This window comes from Pyrgilauda ruficollis, unplaced genomic scaffold (assembly GCF_017590135.1).
Source record: "Pyrgilauda ruficollis isolate IOZ18807 unplaced genomic scaffold, ASM1759013v1 scaffold12, whole genome shotgun sequence".
Lineage (NCBI taxonomy): Eukaryota > Metazoa > Chordata > Aves > Passeriformes > Passeridae > Pyrgilauda > Pyrgilauda ruficollis.
In genome coordinates this window covers 15,765,985-15,786,723 of record NW_024510321.1, presented here as the reverse complement: position 1 = coordinate 15,786,723, position 20,739 = coordinate 15,765,985, and the positions used below count along the sequence as shown (strand labels likewise).

The 20,739-nt window shown below is 41.0% G+C and overlaps 1 protein-coding gene across 2 annotated transcripts in view; it reads right to left on the bottom strand.

Annotated features, from left to right (window-relative positions):
• Nucleotides 1–20,733, bottom strand: part of PIP4K2A (phosphatidylinositol-5-phosphate 4-kinase type 2 alpha) — a 107,592-nt gene extending 86,859 nt beyond the window's left edge. For both annotated transcript variants that reach the window (XM_041489227.1, XM_041489235.1), the window contains exon 1: nucleotides 20,414–20,733. In XM_041489227.1, the coding sequence (XP_041345161.1) occupies nucleotides 20,414–20,554 (141 nt within the window). In that variant the 5' untranslated portion in view covers nucleotides 20,555–20,733. The remainder of the gene's footprint in view (nucleotides 1–20,413) is intronic.
• Between the last annotated feature and the right edge of the window lie 6 nt (nucleotides 20,734–20,739).

Genomic DNA, 20,739 nt, shown 5'->3' with positions numbered 1-20,739 from the left:
TTCAAAATTCACTTAGAAACTAGAGACACCTAAATCACTTTTATCCACATGGTTAATGACCCCCCATCAGCCTCCATGAAGTTAGAAGACAGGTTTCCTTACAAAAGGCACATTGACTGTAAGAGAGAAGACAGAGACAAGGACACAAGTAGTGGATAGCTGCTTAAATAACACTATTAACTGAACTGTGTCAGACATTTGCATCGGAGCCTTACAAGTGCTACAGTCTCCCTTACCTAAATTTTGGCACCCCACCTGCTATCTCTATAGCACTGGCTACGCAGTAGATTTATACAAGAATTTACACATCAGCATTCTGCTATTTCATGTCAGTATTTAGAATCAGAGTGAATACCACCCTGTCCTTGTACTTTGTTGCTGATAGTGCTATCAGCTACATCAACAAACTCGTCTCCGGCCTCCACCATGTTACACCCACCAGCTGAGCAATCCCTCACGAAGAACAATTCCAAAACTAAAACCTTCAGTTTCCTAACCATTGAACAAAGACACAAGTAATTTATTTCCCTGCAAAAGCTGTATCTACTATATATGCTTTGTTTAAATCCTCATCCTCAATTCCTACTGTTCCTAGGCAGTGGAACACCTCTGATCTGTAAGAAGAAAGTATCAATTATCAGTTTTGATGCCTTTTGTTAACCACAAACTTCTCAGTGCATTTCTACATTAGATTACTGGATTCATGATTTTAACACATTTGAACATTCCTTCTGCTCTTATGTTTGTTTGTTTTGAAGGCAGCTGTCTCCATGCTACCCAAGTTTCTTCTGCTCTCGTGTAATTCTGCTAGATGGCACACACTGGCACTCTGTTTCACAGTCCATCATCATACTGTACCTACACCTGCTTCACTGTGCTCTAGGTAACCTTAAGGGATCGAGATTTTAAGAGCTGTCTGGTTACTTTCCTTTTAAGAAGGTTTTTTTCCTATTTTTTTACCATCTCTTTGAATGAGATGGACTTTGATACATGTATTTGATGGTGTACTAGAATGACTTAAGTCTTCCTCTAAAAATGCAAATTAGTCTGTTCTCACCTACCATTTGTTTGAAACATGCTGTGTGGTGATAAGTGTGTAATAAGAACAGCTGGGCCATATCACATGTGGTGTGCATGTTACAAAAGCAGACACTTCCATTGACTCAGGTTAGGTTCCAACACCCTTAAAAAACCAAAACCAAACCAGGGCAGGAAGGACAATACAAAGAAAAAAAAACCCCAAAAAACAAAAAAACAAACCCATACCCACAGAAGCATGGATCTGATAAAGTTAGATTTATGACTCTCCTAAATCTCTGCCAGATTGGTTTTTGTTTGGTTTACAACACCAAGTGGTAGCTGAACTTTATTTGCTCACCAACTTACTCTCTTAATCCAAGATATAGCACTGGAATAAATCCAGTTTCCACATAAGTAATTAATATGCACCTCTAATATTACATTCAAATTATAAAACCAAATTTGTGCCAAACAACAACAGTTAAAAGTCTGTAAGATCTACAAAGACTGAACAGTATTATTCAGACTTAATTTTGTTCATTTGCCCACCTACAGACTGCAGACTGTGCATCACTTCTTACAGAAAAGAGATATGAATAGCTATAATTTACACCACAACATAAAATTTGCATTAGCTATAGAATCAGTTCTCATCAGTTTCCAGAATAATGGTGTTCAGAATGAGACTAATGCATTTCAAAACAGTTTACCTTATAGCTCAAGACTGCAAAGGCAGGACCTTGATCTACCCACAAGACAAGGTGGAGGTTCAGAAATATTATTTCTTCCATCTTTCTCTAGAACATCAGTGTTTAAAACAACACTTTAGTACTTGTCATATTTAACATCCAATTGACAGTCACATTTCACTTCCCAATATTCAGTATTCCTTCAGAGTAGAACACTTGGTTTAGAACACACTAAAATAGGTGTATCTAATGCTCACCACATCATAGCAACTAACAAGTCAATTAGCTACATTTTTTCAGTGAGGGATAGAACATATCTTCCTAGTTTCACCTCCCTTAGCTTTTCCCTTAGTCTCAAAATAATTTTTTCTAGCTCTTCTACACAGTAAACATTCCCATTTTTGTAAGAAGCAAGGTACTACCCTGCATATAATGCCTCCCCTCACTACAGAGTCTTGGTTCACCTCTTCAGCATGAAAAAAAAGTATAGTGAAGACAAAGGAGTCTTGCTTAAAGATGTAACACAGTTAAATATTGCCAGAGTCTCATCAAATTCTGGGAAGTTTAGCAGGAGCTCTGAAGCTTTGCTACACAGACTTTCCTCTGTTCACTTTCAACAATTTGCAAGCTAACCAGCATAAATAACAAAAGTAAGACTGGAGAAAGAAATGCAGCAATAAATCAATTTTTTTCATAACCAGAAAGTTATTTAAAATTCATATACCTCTATATCACATGCAATGGCACCCTAAAACATTGCAAATATTACAGAATTTAACACAACTGAAGGTATGAAAAGGCATTTCAAATATACTAAAACCTATCTGGCACCACTGCAGTTACATCACAGTAGTATGATATATTATTAATTAGCAAGAAAAATCACTTAATCAAGAACCTAAACTCAAGTAATTCAAATGGGTGACTTCTCTTACAGATATAGTCTTCCTTGAAGGTTTCTCATCAACAATTCTTATAAATTTTATTGAAGCATAGCCATTTCTTTTTGTAGACTGTAATGCAGTTATGTTCTTGCATTAAGATATTTTCCATGAAATGTATTACTTCACCTTTTACTGCTGACTTCAATTAGATTGACACCTTGACATGAAAAATTCACAAGGTAAAAAAAAAAATCTAACATATTTCTATGTAGACAGCTGAACTAATCCAATATATAGCCACCTACTCTGTAGGATCATACTATATAAATGCTACAGTAATCTGCTTTCCCCTTGTCTCAAACTATTGGTGGTATTGATGTAAAAAGCATCTGTAGCCTTTTAACAGGAGTGCTTTTGCAGAACTTGCCTTTGGCATGAGCCTGGCAATTCTTATGAATTTACTCTTTGGGATTTAAGTTTACGATACTTCCCATTCCTTCCAAATTAAAAGAATAACCTCATCCTAAAGCCGCCTTACTTTAATATATTCTTCCTTTCACTGATGTATCTGGAAGTACAAGGGATTGCCCTACGAGTCCATTTCTTTGCAACATTTTCAGCTATAGTAAAATGGAAAAGCAGCCAATCCAGCAGGCTCACGTCCAAACTACCACCCTGAAGTCTTGTCAAAGACCCCATTGACCATGCCACAATTCTGCTATATTAGATTTTATTTTTTGTAATCAGTTAATTATGTCAACTATAGAATGGATTTCACATAACTAATGCAGCAGTGTTCCTTGGGAAGCTGCAAGGCTGCCAGCACAAATATTTCAAGGCTTTTACAACAGCTAGTTTTTATGGTAGGGCTTCTCTCATGCTGCTGGTGTTTCAGTCTTCATTGTGCTTAACATAAAGGAGAGATCTATGTCGTGAGGATACTGTAAAGCTGCTTTTGAGTATTAAAACAGATTTTAAAATTAAATATTAATTGCTAGAAAAGCGTACATTAACACATACAGAGACAAGCAGACCAAGACTCGGTGGCCACAGTAAATTTAATCAGAACCCACACTCCATTAACAGCTGGAAGAGTTCCAGAAGCCGCTTGTGCCCTTGGCCATCTGCCAAGACCACTGATTGTGTTTTAAGTCCCCTGAAATTACAAGGATTTACTTGAATATGCCATTCTCCACTCTTGGTGCAGTATTTACAATTTTCTTTTGTGGCACATATAAAAAGTAGCTGTCTACCTCACCACCAGTACACTTGCATGCTACAGAGTACACAGTCAGACATACTTAATGCCACCTAAATTGCAACTCCGTTTGATACATTTTGCAAATGAACTTTAGAAAAGGCACTAGAGACACCTAACATCAACAAACCATAAGTAGCATCTAAGATTTGAATTCAAGTATGACATTTAATCTATTGAGACAAAAAATGAAAGCTTTTGAGCATTTACTAGAGCTGTCTACAAATATGTTAGAGACAGGCATCAGAATGCTTGTCTCCAAAGCTTCATTCAAGTCTACTGCTCATTAGTCATGGCATGCACTAATACATAGCTCTTACAATAGTGTTGTGCAGAGAATCCTGAAAGGAGGAGGAAGTGTTAAAACTAATCACAATACCTGAAAGTCTTTAATACCAAAATGAGAAGTCAGTTTGGCCACAATCCAATAAATCTGGTGAATATATCTCCTAAGAACACCTGCCATGCAGTCACAAATCTCTTTAGAGACATTCATATGATACAGTATTTTACTTAGATAAGATACCAGAACACCCAGATTATGAAAACAGACAAAAAACAAAGCAGGTAGTGATGACTAAAAGCTCTTGCAGAAACAGTGACAGAAAGGGAAGCAGAAAACACCCCACAAACACATACTTGTTCAGTTGCAGGTCCAGAATACTCTGGAAGTATTTGATGCACATGTTGTATGTGGAGTCAACTCAACTGTGAGTTCCTCAAGCCCACACCAAGACCTGCCATCACTAAAGGAAGAGCTAGAATATTTGCACAAAGTATGTGCATTACAAATCACATAGACTAGAAGCTGCTCTTGAAAGCACATCAGTGCAAGTACTGCCAGGTATCAGTTTTGATGTATGGAAGCCTAACAGCATAAGAAAGGGAAAACAGTCATTGTCAGAATAACTCTTTCAAACTCAGAAGACTACTGTACAATACAGTACAGCACTAGAGCACTAACTTTGCTCATTGCCTTCTCCAATGTAGCTCCACAGCAGAGTGACCCAGCTTGTCAGCCAGATCCAGCCTCCCACCCCCTGGCATTCAACGTGCCTTTTGTTGAGCTCAGCTGGTGACCTACCCAGACAGTAGCCAGCAGCAAGACGAACTCAGGCTGTGGTTTTTCCAGCCTTTTGCTTCCCAGCTAAGCTGAATTACATTATTTGCCACTTGGCAAGTGGGAATAGTCCTGCCTCCTTTTTCCCCTTTCTACCAACAATCCCTTCAACCAGAAAGCAAGTTGATTCAGCCTATGAACCCAGCAAAAATGAGAACAAACTAAAAGCCCAAAACACAGACTTTTTGCCAGATTAGTCTCTGGTCTTTTAGCAAGCTGAATTGATTTACTGGATCATCAGACAAATACTAGAGCCAGCATAAACTAAGCAGTAGGAACTCAGCTTCCTTTTATTGAAGGCACAGACACAGCTGAGAAGGGCTTGATCACAGTTATTTATCCCTGTACCTTAAGCCACAGGTAGCACTGCTGCTCTGCTGCAATTCATACTGCTGGGACACAACCTAATAGAAAGACCACATGAGAAAATACAAATAGGTCACTCAGGAGAGAAAGCACTTGAATCTGAAGCATGTCTCTGATTGAGGCGGCAGAGAGAGGACATGTCAGTCTCTGAACAAAGGCAAATTTAAATGGTATGTTGGACCAACAGCAGATGCTGAAGGTCTTTTTTAGTAAGCCAGTTAACTATTGGATGTATCATGTAAAACATATGGCAGTGCACAGTGATTGCACAAACATATGTCATTTCAATTAGAGTTCTCTTAATTTTTTGCCCATGTAGATATTATACCTGCTTGCCCAAGGCACCTATGGAGTAGGACTGCTGTGAGAGTCTACAAGTGTCCCAAATATGTGAAGTTAAAACTGGAATGCAGGATACAAAAGCCAACAGTTTGCTCCTATCACAAGGGGACAGACTCATTGCTCCTGCATCCCACCAGGCAGCTCTGCCTGTCCCTTTTCCAGTGACTGCAGTACTTGTCAGATCTCACCAGAAACTAAGTACTCAATTTCTTATAAATATTTTCTCCTCTCTATAAAACCGTTTGGCCAAAGGTACAATAGAGGGGGGAGGGGGGGTGGGAAATAGGACCAAACCAACAACAACTGTTGCTGAAAGAAAGTAAAAGCAAAGCAACACCTGAAAAAGAACCACAAGCTATCACTTCCAAGACTCCTACTAGGAGCATAGAGTCAGAGTCCCTAAAGACATATAGATGCAAGCAAGCTAATACAGCTTTACCTATCTGGGAAATTGTTATTCAGAGTAAGCATAAATTGTTTCTCAGAGGAAAGATTTACTAGAGACACAACCCTAAACTGGAAGGGAACATAGCAATGGAGGTGTAAGTGATGTACATCCAAAAATAGAAGGGAAGAGACTCTAGGCATGGAAAAAGGATATAGATTCTGTGAAGATATTCAATAGTCTCATATAATGCCAGGAAGGAGTCTCATCAGAGCACTAACTGAAAGAAGTAGAATGACTTTCCTATTTCTTGGCAAAGAAGCAGGAGAATGGTTCGTTCAAGTTTCCTTATCACTTACTCCAAAACCCACAACATTAAAGACAGAAAACTGTCTTCATGATGGACTAAGTCCAACACATTCATTTTTAGGTTCAGCTACAGACTAAAACTGGTGTCAGTATCTCCTACTGGGACAAGCAGAAGCACTTCCAAGATACCAAAAGCTACCATGGATATAGTCTACCTGTATTCCAAAGGGATTTTTACAGAATCACATACCAGAGACTATACTTTAATTTCCTTTGCATTTCAGTTGCCTAGCATTTGTTGTATATACATCTAAAAACATCTCCCCTAAAACACTGATATTGAAAATGGCAATATCAAAGTTATCAGATTTTACTGCTTCTTTTCTTGACACAGAAAGCACAAAATTGATTAAGTGTTAAGAGACTTGGTATCTGTTAGAGGACAACAAGCTCAAGAATAAAGAGGCTTATTAGAATAAGGCTGCTGGTGAAACCTATAGAAGCAGTAACTTCAAGCAGCAGCTGACAGATTTCACTTTCTCATCTATTGCTCCTCCTCTTGAGGATCACCATTACAACCTTCCAAGTTTCAAAATCACTACCCTCCAGGCAGGAAGAGAAACCAACAGAGTCCCAAAAAAGAACTATGTGAACTATGCCAGTTCACAGCTGGCATAGATCAAGGCTTAGCCTTATCCCTGCAGCACGGCATGACACAGCTCAACTCCCAGTGTGCTCTCCTGCCCACTGTTCCCAGCAGCGCTTGCATCCCATTCCTGTCCTTTCTGCTCTCCCCTGCCTGCCTTCACACAGTGTTAGTTTTCAGCAGGCAAGCAGCTGACCAGACACACACACTGCTAGCAGCTGAGCTCACCCGTGGAGAGGACAGGTTCTAGGGAGGCCCACACTCACGATGAAGCCATGCTTTTATATAACAACTTGGCCAGAAGTCAGAGAAAGACAACTGAAAACCATGTAAATCCCCAAACAAAATTCCCCTCTAGTCTGCAAAACACCGTTCCTCTTCCACATGTGGAGAGTGAAGGTACAATGCCACCTTTAGAAATCTTTAGGAATGAAGGTACTACACTGCAGTATACCTGGTGTCAGGTTAAGTTATTTCATACTTCCTGACCTTAAGTACACCTGGGGGGGGGGACGGGACGGGGGGGGACACAGCTGGGAGAGGGAGGCAGGGGAAGCCAATAAATAATTTAAATAGTTCATTAGTAAATCACCATGGAAAATTAACAAGATTAAATGTCTTTGGTTTCATACTGCTGGAGCTAAGTGACAAGGAAAGTGTCACTTATGTAGAAGATGTTTGCACTAACACAGGATATATTTTATATTTATAATAGTCATGCAACAATTTTGCAGTCATGGCCTGGATAATTGAAGATGACTAACACTGTTGTGGAGTTTCCATTGGTGTTAGCTTAACTTGGCTTTGAAGTAATCATGCACAATTTTTAATTAATTCTAATTTTTGGTGGCAATATCCATTCCAAAACTTAAGACATCCACAGCCGGGGCACCTCTCTCTGATCAGTCACCCTGGATGCTTTAAGAGCAGATTTCAACGACCTGCCCATGACCTGTACCAGCCTGACTGGCTCAAAGGCAGAGCTGCAGGCTGGATTTGTTTGGCTGCACTTCTATCACTGTTCCATTTACCATGCCCCTCCAAGGTGGCTGCAAAGCTGTCTCCTCACTGGGGGAGCTGTGAAACAGCTACCTTGTGCAACAGTGAGCACTGCCAACTCCACCAGAAGCCCCAGTCAGATTCTCCTGAGCACTTTCCTTTGTGTATTACTTATGCAAATACATGTAAATGCACAGGATCTCAAAGCTTTAGGAAACATTTCAGAAAGCAATAATTAGGCAGGAAATCAGCTTATCTGTCCTGGAAGATACAGTAAAACTCAACAATACCAGTCCTTTGGACAGTCCATAAAACATAATTAAAACTTGCAAGCTCCCCTCAGTTATTCAGTGGCAGTGATGTGACTCACTGCACACTGTTTATTTTATGTTCAAAGAGTCCAAAAGCTGAGCATTTTCACTCCTGGTATGTCTGATCCCTTTTATCCACCCTACTTCAAGCTCTGAGACATCAGATATCTCTAAAAACTCAAGTAAAACTGCATTTTTTAAAAGACTGGTCAAAAAGTCTAGCACAAATTGTAGAGATTGCTGTATGGCACAACTACATCAACAACTATGCTGTAACAAAGTTTAGCATTCCTGGACAAAACAAACTTCAACAACCGAGAGATCATTTCCATAAACTAAGCACCCTATATGGTTACAGCTAACAGAATTGTATTTCAAGTAGGTGACATACACGAGGAGTATTTCTCACTTGAGGAGAGAGAAAACCACAACTACCTAGACAACTACTATTAGTCCATATTGCATGGTATGGAAAAGCAGGATGCATCGAAAGTGTGGTACACTCCACACTACCCAGAAAGATGAGTCTTTGTATCCCTCAGCAGAGCTACCTGGCATGGGAGGTGACACAGTAACTTCTGTGAAAAACTTATATTCAAGTAAGAGGAAAAACATAGCAAGCACGAACCTGACAAACCAATTCTGAGCTCAGACTTGCTAGCTAGTGGAACAAAGGTAAGTAAGTAGTAGAGAAAATGTAGCTCAAGGATCATGCTTTACTATCTTGGATCTCAGTTGTTTCTTTCACCTACTTGAAGCCATAGTATTAAATTTCATCATCCAAATGATCCATGCCAGCTCACACCACTATTTGAGTCTGTTTGCAACAGTAGGTGACAAAAATCAGGGAAACCTTTACAGCAAAACTACTTGTCTTTACAAGTAGCTATACAGCTTGATCTTGAGAAGTCCACACAACCAAATCCATGTTCTTCCTTTACTGAAGGCCTAGGTTTTTTTATTATTTAAATACAGTGCTTCCCATGTCAGAAATCAGTATGTCCCAAATTATCTCATTTCAAAGCACTTCACCAGCAAGTCAAATGTCCATAGAACATTTCGAACTCCCCCACTTTTTAATTCCTTTTTTTGAATAGGCTATATATATATTTCAAGACTATCACCAAGACACAGACGATTCAGGTTCCTTTCAGTTTTGCTTATCAAAAGGTCACTATTGGTCAGAATACAAGTCTGACTGAAAAACAAGCAATCCTGAAATCTCAGTTATGTGCTTATATATGACACAGATCTCCTGGATGATGCCTTCAATTCAAAAGGGGTCCCATGGCAACACAACTACAACCAAGCCAGTTACTTCAGGTGTTACTTTCCACCACCTGAATACACAGATGTCTATGCCCTTGTGTCCATTTCCACCTGACATCTTGGCCAACTCAACTACATAAAGTTACATCCATTAAAATATGATGGTTTAAATCAATTTCACCTTGTAAATAAAAAAAGCCACAGGACCTCTTAAACTGTGAATGCAGTTTTAAAGTGAATTTTAGCCTTGCTATTGAGATAATCATATGCTCATAGTAACAGCATGAACTACTGTCTGCCAGCTAGACATATTTCTATATACCTCATCTGTTTTTCATTTCTGAACTTTTCAGCATTGTGCTGCCACAATAACAATATTCTCTCTTGTGACAAAAATCAAACAATGTCTTCATGACACTACTAATTCTTAAGGCACATGGATAAAACAAGCATTTTTTACATGTCAAATACTATAAGGATAGCTTAGCAACTTCAGCAATACAAACACACTTCCCAAACAACCAATCATTACACACATTCTCCTGTACAACAGTTAGAATCATGGCTTTTCAGGAAAGAGTCTCTACATTTTGAAGGGCATTTATAATGGGGTGAAGAAGACCTCAGGCACATTGCTCCAGAGTAGTGAGCAAGAAGCAGCCCATTGTAATAGAGTCATCACCCATGAGAACCCAATAAATCTTCATCTTTCAGGTGATCAGCACATCATGCAGGAGCAACCACTACTTTGAGGCTCTTCCAGTAACTTCTTAGGTGCTTCTTTTTTTATTGTGAAGCAAGTCACGTTCAGCCAGGAACCTCAGCAAGTCATTCACCGGAAAATGAAAAACTTGACTTTTAATATTAAAGTCTGGGAGATTTCCTCAACAAGACAGGAATATTAAAAATATCCTATGGAATGGCATCTTCCAAGGAGAAACTTGCAATATACTTCTCTGATACGGTCATTGAGTACAAAAATAATGTCTGAAGAGTAAAGTGAACTAAAAGCACCAGTACCAACACCAGGCAACTGTGGTAACATGGGGAAAAAACCTCAACAGGTGGGAGAGATTGTGGAGAAGAAGAGAAATCCACCACACTCACACCAAGAAAAAGGCATACTGCACTAGCAGTAGCCAAAATACTCAATATTTCAATACTGTTTTGCTTTGATGTACTGCAATAGAACAAGCAGAAGAGTGATGGGGGGGGGGGGGGGGGGGGGGGGGGGGGGGGGTGCCGCAGGATTCTGTGAGCTCACAGACATCTGAACCCTATTAACATCCCTGAGCCAACATAGCCTGAAGGACATTGCTCACTCAAATGAAATAACCAGCCACAACTGCCTGCAGCTATAGGTAGAAAGAGAAAGCAGCATTGTTGAATCAGCTGAAGCCCAAAATAACAGCTGGGAAAGCTGCTATATCAGGAACAGAATGGGCAAGAGGTTACAAAATCAGCGGTTGCAGTGCTTTTCGCCTGCAAGCAGGTACACAGGTTTGTTAACAAGCACTAAGGTTTTGTTTCTGTAAATGACTTTTACCACTTGTCTTCTGTAAGCCTGAGGAATATCCAGAAAGCTTTTCTTGTTTGGTCCTGTCCACTGTGTCATCACAGGAGAAGGCTGGTTAACATACCACACACTGCAAAGCAAATCATGAGTCAGACTGAAAGCACATTAATCTGATAATTCTGCTTAAGACCTAAAAGAATTATTAAACGAGAAAATTTCAATTCTCCTCTGCTACTAAGGGCAGGGGGAACACACACTGAGAGCAGCAGGGACACACTAATTAGCATCAACCCCAAGGCACTGCACAGGAAGCTGGTGTCAAGCATCTGACACCACATTTCAGTTTGAGTGAGTCATTTCTAAGCCCTCTACCTGCAAGTTTGCAGTGACTGAGGAGGTTTGGAATGGACTGAGGAGGTTTGGAATGGTCAGCTTGTCTGAAACTGCTGTCTTTTCCAGAGAGAAAAGCAGCTCTTTTGAACAGCCAGCTGAGACAGCATGTGTTGCTAAGTCCTTCCTCTTCCAGAAATAAAAATAGATATCCCATTCCTCAACTCAACTGCTTTCTCAATTTTTGGTATTTTGCAACTTGGTCTCCCAAAACTAGCTTTAGGCTCAGCTCAAAATACAAAAAAGTCAGAAAGGCCAAAGTGGGAGCTCAGAGATTAGCAACCTTGCTTTTGTTATGTCAATCTTCCAACTTTGCTCAGCTCCAGGAAACCATAATACATGAGATTTGCACATTGTAAAGGGCCCCAACAACCACAAACTTTAACAACTATTTCTCTCTTAACTCCTCTAGAAAGTTTTGTTATAATCACCCAGAACCCAACCCACAAGGGTCACACCACATCATAACACCAATAAACACTAACTACAGAAAACTTACATTTCTGAGAGAGAAAAGCATATTGAACAAATAAAAAGCACAGCCAGCAACACTGACATCATAACCTGGTGTACCAAAAATGCTTTTGTTACCCACATGACCTAGCAAGGGTCTACAAAACACTGAACAACATGTTTATTGAGGCTTGGCTCCACAAGTTAATCAGATATTTCTCAATTTCAGTTCAGTACAGTTAAACTATTAGTAAGCTACTTTCTTTTAACTGGTCTTTGGCTAACCAAGTTGGGTATTTTCCTCCCTCCCCAAAATACCACACCCCACCCCCACCCCAAAAAAGTCAGTGACTGCAACAGCCACATACTTGATAAGCTGCAGAAGACTTCAAAGGTAGGATTCACAAGAATTGTTATTGTTTAGAAGCTCTTCCAGATGTTGGCAGTTACCTCTAAAAGCAACCTCAAACTCCAGCCCCTAGGAAACCATTACAACTTTTCTGAAGACATTCAGTCTCTGGATATGCAAATTATGAAGTTAGAGGGTTTACTGTGTTCCAAAAACCAAGACTGTAGAAATGATCAGAAGGCAATGGGTGCCATATAGACAGTTTTGTCTTTTTCAAAACACACTATTATTTCAAGAGACTAAAACAGTTGAGAAAGGTCTCCTCATTACAAGTGCAGAATCCAGTGAGAGTTCTCTACTCAAGTGGGTTTTTTTACTGTGGACAACAGTTTAGCTTACTTTTAGTTTAACAGGTTACTACACATGAAACTGAGCTATAGACAGGAGAGAAGTGGTTGAAGCCCACTCTAGAGCTATACAAGTGCCTCCAACTGTCCTTAAGCTACTATAAAAACTCACCTCCAAGTATACATACCTCAGACTCTTCCTTTTATGCTCCCTGCAGTGTTTGCAATTCCTCTTTTAAACTGGGACTGACCCTTATGAATATGGCCTTTTGTAGTACACAACTCTTACCCCATACACTAACAGAAAAACAAATGCAGAAAAGTGAATCTCCCCAAATGAACTTGCCATAGAATCAGACCAGTACCAGAGAGAATGGAACTAGTCCAGCAGCCCTAGCTTTAGTGAGCTTCAGTATCATGGAGGTTGTAGTTTGTCTAACCTTAGGCTAGCTTAACTTCCTTGTAAGGAACTGCCAGTTTATTTTCCTGTCTCTTCTGTTTTTGCATCAACTCCACATTCTTTGTGCTGGCACAGCTGTTTGCATAGCTGGACCATGAACTTCAATGAATTATGGTGCATCTAAAAAACCCCTCAAAATGTATTATTTTTGCTGGATTATTCCTTCAAAGCTGAACAATAACTAATAAGGAAAACAGATACAGCTCAACTTGTTAACCAGGAAGACCATAATGGCAGAGATTGATAAAATGCAAAGACAGGTATAGCTGAGTTGTGAGACAGCATATGACTAAGACATCAGGAAGGAGATGAGGAAAAGTGAGACTAAACCAGCTAGCTCAAACAGCTGAAAGGTGGTTCTTTAAGTCTCAATCTCACCAAGGAGCTCCACAGGCTTTCTAACAATGGCATACAAGGAAATGTGATTTTTTTTCAGTTTTGTCTTACAATCTAAAAGGATCATGCATATACTTACAGTTGTGTTAAGAATATTAGGATTGCCTTGGGAACTTACAATGCACACAAAAGAGCTGGATTAGACTAATTACCTTGCTTCAGTACACAAGGTAGCTGTTCACCAAGCCTGATGAAAATAAAGTACTCTAAAAGGTCTATGGCCATTAAGTACTTCTACTGCAAACTATTCAAACCCATCCTTTGAAGATAAAGCTAACGTTTTCTTTTCAGTTTGAGATCCATCACTACAGCATTCAGTTACTTCAAACAATTTTCACAACACCTTTATTAAGCAATCTCTCAACACAAAACTAATTAACTTATTATAGAGGTTTAACAGGAAGATCATAAGACAGATGATCACGTAGCAAAACACATGCAAGAAGTCACTATCTCAACAATTCAAAGCTAACCCATTTCACCATGCACCAGGATGCAGATTAGGAAAACTAACAACGTTTGTCATTCATTACCATCCATAGCAAGGCAACCATTTCTTAGACTGCTTCAACTATTTTGCTAAGTGCAAACACATGAGTTACCAACAGTGAAAATGAGGAAAGGAAATCAGAATTTGTGTTAGATATTGCATAGTAAGTACCAAGTAAAAGAAATGGAAACACCTGAAAATATGCCTTGGAAGTAAACATAAAATAATAAATTCATACTGGAGTATGGAAATGAATATGTGATACTTTCAAACCTTTAAAACCTCATCGTTAACAACCAAGATGACTAATCTCTCAAATCAAGATATCCATAAGCCGAAATGACTACAACTCCCAAGTGCTTAGTTTTGGCAAGAATACACTGAAGACCTGTAAATAATGGGTAGTTTCACCTTACTCTAAAGTTGTCATGAGGTTGCACAATGTACAGCTAGTGTACAGATCCCTAAGGCACAAGATGTTTTCAAGGAAGAACAGAAAACAGGATTGTAGAACAGGAACTGAATAATGGGGTGAGTCAGTTATTGTAAACAAAGTTTGCCACCCTGAAACTACAGGAGAAAAACAAACATCTACCAGGCCCTGCCAATGGGCATAATGCAAGTGTCTGCTTTAATGAGCAAGGAATTCAAAAATAATACCCTAGAGACTCTTAAGGCATCTGGTGCAGGATACTCAAATAAGACAATTAAGTTGAGCCAACAAAACCAATTCATGCTGCCTATTTGCTTCATGGAACATTGTCCAGCCCTTTCTGCTGGGGTTAATGAAATTCAGTTTCAAAAACCCACAGGAAAAAAAAAAAAATTACTCTAGCCTTTGCGGCACCTTATCTTGTAGACCGGAAGAAACTACAGAAAGTAGTTTTGAAACTGCTGTCAGAGCTCTTTCATAGCTCTCCCACTCTCATCCCCAACAGAAGCTATTGTATGTGTCCCTTTCAATAGTTTACAGAGGGACATGAAATATCACTCCCATTTGTATTTCATGGAGGCATGTTTACTACTCTTAACCTAACCATAATATTTACTATTTATTTTTATTAGTCCATCCACTCTGAAGCAAAAGCAGTATCAATTTAATTTCTGCAGTACACAGAGCCTGACATCCAAAAAAGAAACAAGTTTTCAATAAACAGCTCTTCCTGTTCTGCTTCCTTCTATATGCAAACATCTGGGCTGAGTGCCCAACTGACTACTTTAAAATAGTTTTAATTGCTTTATTATCTGCTCTGATGTAATCAATGCTTTTTAATACGTTGTTTCTTCCGGCTTCTTAGAAAGAGCCTTCTCCCAATAGTCTAACACCACTTTCATTAAACAATTCAAAAGATGGTTTTTTTCCAAACTCACTGTTAAAATCTTGATTAATACCTTTAGTTTTACTTTGCCTTAGTTTTGAAAAGCCACTTATAACACAGCTGCAGCAGTGGTGTTTTGCATTAAACACAAACAGTAAGAACACAGCTGACAAGTGATGAGTAGCCCTCCCCACCCCAAGACAGTTTTCCAACCAACCTGTTGTACTGACAGCCAGTGCCATGAGTCAATATTATGGCTCTATGTCCTCAGGGTGCCACCAGTCACATCATCATTTAAGACTATATTAAAAATATGGACACAGAAGTTATCAATTCCTGTAGCTTTTGAAGGCACCACTAGTACTAAGTGTTTTGGTCAAAGGGCTTGTTTTGGTCAACCAATCTCACCCTTTCTTTAATGAAACCTAATCATAAACATGGAGTTTGTATTCCAGAGGGCATCACCTAGTTTTCATTTACTTAGGTTTCATCTTCCTACAGAACAATTCAGTAACACTTTTTCAGTGTCATTTTCCTACATGTACCATGTGTCAGGACAAAGTTCTAGGAGAGATGCTAGGTAAGTCAGGACTAAGAAAAGTGATTTATGCCACAACCACAAGGTTCCACTTTACCTAACAAGCTCTCCAGTGGCATGTTAAAATATAAGGACAGGTATTAATTAATAAGTGAGCTACTTGTCTATTTGTCTGGATGAAAGTTTGTAACAGGTAAGACCAGTATACTAGCTAAGAAAACTCCCAAAGTGAAAACTGACTAGAGCAGACATTTCACAGCTTTCTGCAGATACAGAAGCATTCTTAATGTGATCAAATATATGTTACTACATGAGAGGGAAAGAAAGATGCATTTACTTGCCATGCTTCCCACCCCCCACCCAGTTTCTAACTCTAAGGTGAAGGAATCCAAGAGGTACACTGACAGATTGGAGACCCACAGCTCTCTTTTCATTGTTCTGTCCTGGTGTTGTTCCACTCCTGTTAAAAAATATCAAACAAGAATACAAGGAACAGTGCAACAGTAGCATCAAGCTCACAGTGGGGATGTGAGCAGTTGAAGGTGGTCATGGAGTTCACTGTGTGTTGAATTCTTTAGCCACAGAAAGTACACTCCTGATGTACTCCACAAAGTGCTGGGGGGAAAAAAAAAAGTAATTTTATCCATGTATTCTTGTTTCTCCACACTTGCTTATTAGGTAGCAAGTGCCATTGAGAAGTCAGGCACTGTTAAATTTTTGGATCAGCTTGTAATCATCCAAGAAACAGATGGTGATTACAGATTCCAGGGGCTGAGGATAGTTCATTTTGGGTTGTTTGTTGTTTTGGGGTTTTTTTTTAACTTGTACAGTATGCTCAAAAACTTCATTAGGCATTCATGATCTTCTCCTAAATACATTTAATTTAATGGTTGACACAGTAGGCAAGCTCTTCAGCAGTCTGTTTTACCTCAAAATTAGTTACAAAAAAAACCCCACTTGTATTAGTTTTCTGCCATCTTTGAGGTTGACGTTTTGAAGGACATAAGCCTATAAATTCCCAGCTTTCCTAACAAGCTCCTAACAGAAGCAGGCTACCAATTCTAGTGAGAGCGCAGCATCATTGTGCCTGGGATGATTATCATAGGATGCAGAAAACACTGAGTCTGTGGCTTTCATTTTAGGCACAGAAAACAAGTTACATGCCACCTTCCTTCCCTCTCCTCCTTCCTGCTGTTATTGGAAATCCAGCAGCAGCAACATTATAGAGGTAATATAGATGTTATTTACCACATCAGTTGTAAATGAAATACAATTATAGTGCTAGCTAAAAATACAGCTTTAAGTCATACTAACCACTGAGCTTAAATATTTATTTCAGTAGCACAGCCAGATTATCTTTGACACAGGATAAAAGACCAAGATAAAATCAACTGTTCATGATGCAGATGTCTGCAAGATCCAAGCACTGACAATTAGTCTTTGCTGCTACAAGTCATCAGTAGTATAATCAGATCTACAAAATGGGACACAGTTGCTTTCCCTTTCACTTCGCAGCAAGCTTCATTCTACAGCATATGTCAGAACACTGAGAAACTAATTTACAGCTCTGAATGTGAACACATTTTCTCTTGCTTCGTAAGACACTGGGTAATGTTCGTATATTCTCCTCTCACATGCCCTTTGAAGTTATTACTGAATTTGACTGTACTACCAAGCAGGATTTTGCATTAGGTATCTCCTACCTAAACAGCAACAGCAAGATGCTTACCGTTTCTTGAATGTGTGGGTAATTGATAAGAACCTTGGGTAACAGACATGCTTCTGCAATTGTTTTCCCCCATTAACAATTCACACCTCTACTGTCAGCCCTCAGCTTTGTGACATCAATGTTTAGGTTTTCCCTTTACAGTCATGTCTCCTTCCAGGACAGAAGAGTTAAGACAACAGTTTGTTGGGTTGTTTTTTTTCTTAACTTCTTCACATTCAATTTGAAACTCTGAAAATCCTCCAAAACTCAACAATCAAGTGTAGTCCCAAGATTAAAAAGCTAATAAACATGCAGAAAAAAATAATCTTTGTCCTTTTTTATCTTGACCAAGTGTTTACTTCAAAAACATGCAGCAATGACAGCAAGATAGGAACTCCACCTCAGCTTCACTGTTTCAATATATATACTCATTCCCCAAGACAGTAAGACTCAGAGACTTCTATTGTCTCATTAACTGAGGCATTACATGCAGTCTTAAATATAATTTTTCAGATGATTACTGTGTTCTAAGTTTAATTACTCCCATCATGAACTATGACCTATGCTCTGTTCTTAGTCTAGCCTTTGCTTAGGGATTTCTGTTTATTCTGCTAAGAAACCTAAGGATTCCTAATTCCTGTTCTTAATTAATCCACACACATTGTTTGTATTTCTGCCATGAGAAACTCTTATTTGTGATAAGAGTTAAACCATGCTAAACACTTATTTTCATTTGCTGGACATTGCCATATGAAGCATTACAAAATGACAGGAAAAGCATCTAACAGAGGAGCCTGCAACACTTCAGTGCTGCATTCTTGGCCAAGAAGAGATGTTTAATTTGGACGCATCAAATTAACTTTTTTTCCATGCTCTCTCATTCCGTGGGATTTCACTTCCACAGGGCCTCCAAGCATTACTCATGACTACATTTTGCAGTGGGGTAAGGAAAGGGAATGCCATCTGCATAACACAACAGATATTCACACCTACAACCATCACATTCATGTGAATGTGAAGCCTCTTTTCTCTAAGCCTGTAGTGTTGCTGGTGTTGTTTTTTGAGCCTCTCCAATGAGAGGATTTCAGTTCACAATTTCGCATCTTCTGTGCATGAACCAACACACTTGATTACATTTTCTACTGGGAACAGCTATGCACACTACAGCACATGACTGCAGGATGGTGAGGATTACACACGGTGCTGCATTTGTCACTATACACTTGGTTATTACTTGTAGTGAAGAGGTCTTTCCTCTAAAAGTAGTGGTATTTCCACTGTGAACTCACATAGCAACGAGCTGTTGCAACAGGAAGATCTCTGCCTTCATCAGTGATCTTCTCCCTCTCTCCTCAGGGAGACAATGAACAGCTAGCACATGCTGCCATTCGGTACAAGTCTCTCACCCTGTAATTACCAGCTTGCTTTCTTTCATTAAAGAGGCCTGTTTGGGAATTTTCTGTAACACTAGCCACTACAAACGGAGCAGAAGAAATGTGTCTATTTAAGCCCAAATCAGGCAAACAGAATATCACACACTTCCACAATTAAAGATATTTCTGCTTTGTAGATAAATAACTACTGTCTTATCAGTTCATGATGTAGGACATCATTGCTCACAACTGACCCACAGAAAACTTGAAATCCTTTGTCACCATTTCCTACCGACTCACAGTGCTACCTTAAGCAGACTATAGAACTTCCCTGAAGCTTCTCCTCTGTCTGGTACATACAGCCAAAGCATTTCCCCATCATCCTCACTTCAGGCACTGTGCTGTTTAACACAGCTTTAACAGAGCTCAGTCTTGATGCACAGACTCCAGGCTTTGGGCAAAAACTACTGCAACATCCACAGAGGTAAAAAACTCATGGGATATGGATGTGTAGGAAACAAAAGGAATAATGAGTAATACTACAGGCTGCTCTGTCGGTTTCATGTGGCCGTTTCAAAATTTGTAGTCTGATCTCAAATTGCACACTGACATTCTTACAGGCTCGTTACTCAGCAGCAGATGTAACCCATGCAAACCCGACACAGGCGTACAGGCTTCGCTCCGCCAGCAGAAAGGTATACGCTCTTTGCTTAACTACCCCGATACCTGATTTTTGGCAATCTTTGGGCTCTACACTTTTAACCTGCCATGGTGGCTATTTAAAGATGCAAAGCTGCGACCTGAACCTCGTAATGCCCAAACCATGTGACATCTTTACCAGGCTCCTAATTTTAACGCAGACCAGCGCTCGGCGGGGGCTCGGCCGGGGGCTCTCCCGGAGCCCGGGCCGCCCGTCCCCGCAGGGTGATGGAGCACTTCGCAAATGGTGCAGTTCTGCCGCCTTACCACACCAAGCTCTTCCTCCTCCCCTCCCCCGCGCACACCGGCAGCGGACACTTGCCGAAGCGAACTGCACGGACACGGGACGAACTTGGCCAGTTCTCACTGATAGCCGGGATTTTTCCCAACTGCAGCACATCCATGCGACGCCCGCGCGCGGCCGGCGGCAGGAGCGGAGCTACTCGGGCTCCGCTCGCAGCACCGTCCCCTCCCGGGCACCTCCCGCCCGCTGCCACCGAGCGCAGCCGCGGGGCCAAAGGGCGGACACGGGCTACCGCAGGCACTCCGCACGGCCCCCGCGCATCACCCGCGCCCGGGCAGGGCGCCGCAGCCGCTCCGCGCCGCACACCCCACGCCCGGCAGCGCGCTCCCGGCCCCGCCGGGCGAGGGGCGACAGCCGGCGGGGGCTCCCGGCGGCACTTGCCTGCCCCGGTCCCTCCCGTGCCCCCGCAGCCCCCGGGTGCGATGCCCGCAGCGAGGCGGGCGGGCTTGTGTGGGTCGAACGGCGGCGCTTACCGAGTGGTTGACCCCCCACATGAGGACGCTGAGCAGCGGGTCGCTAGCCCGGAACAACTTCACTTTTTGCGCCACGAAGTGCTTTTTCTTGGTCTTGGTTTTACTCGCCATGACGGGCACGATGCTGCTGGGGGCCGCCATGGCGCTGCCGGCGGCAGAGGTGGAAGGGGATGGTGTGGGGCAGAGCGGTGGGCGGGCAGGAGAGAAGGGCAGGGGCGATCAGCGCCGCAGCCCCGCGGGCAAGCGGGCGGCGGGCGGGCAGCCGCGGGACGCCGGGCGCATCCCGGCCTGGCGGCTGAAATGGCCCCGCTCGGCGCGGCGGCCCC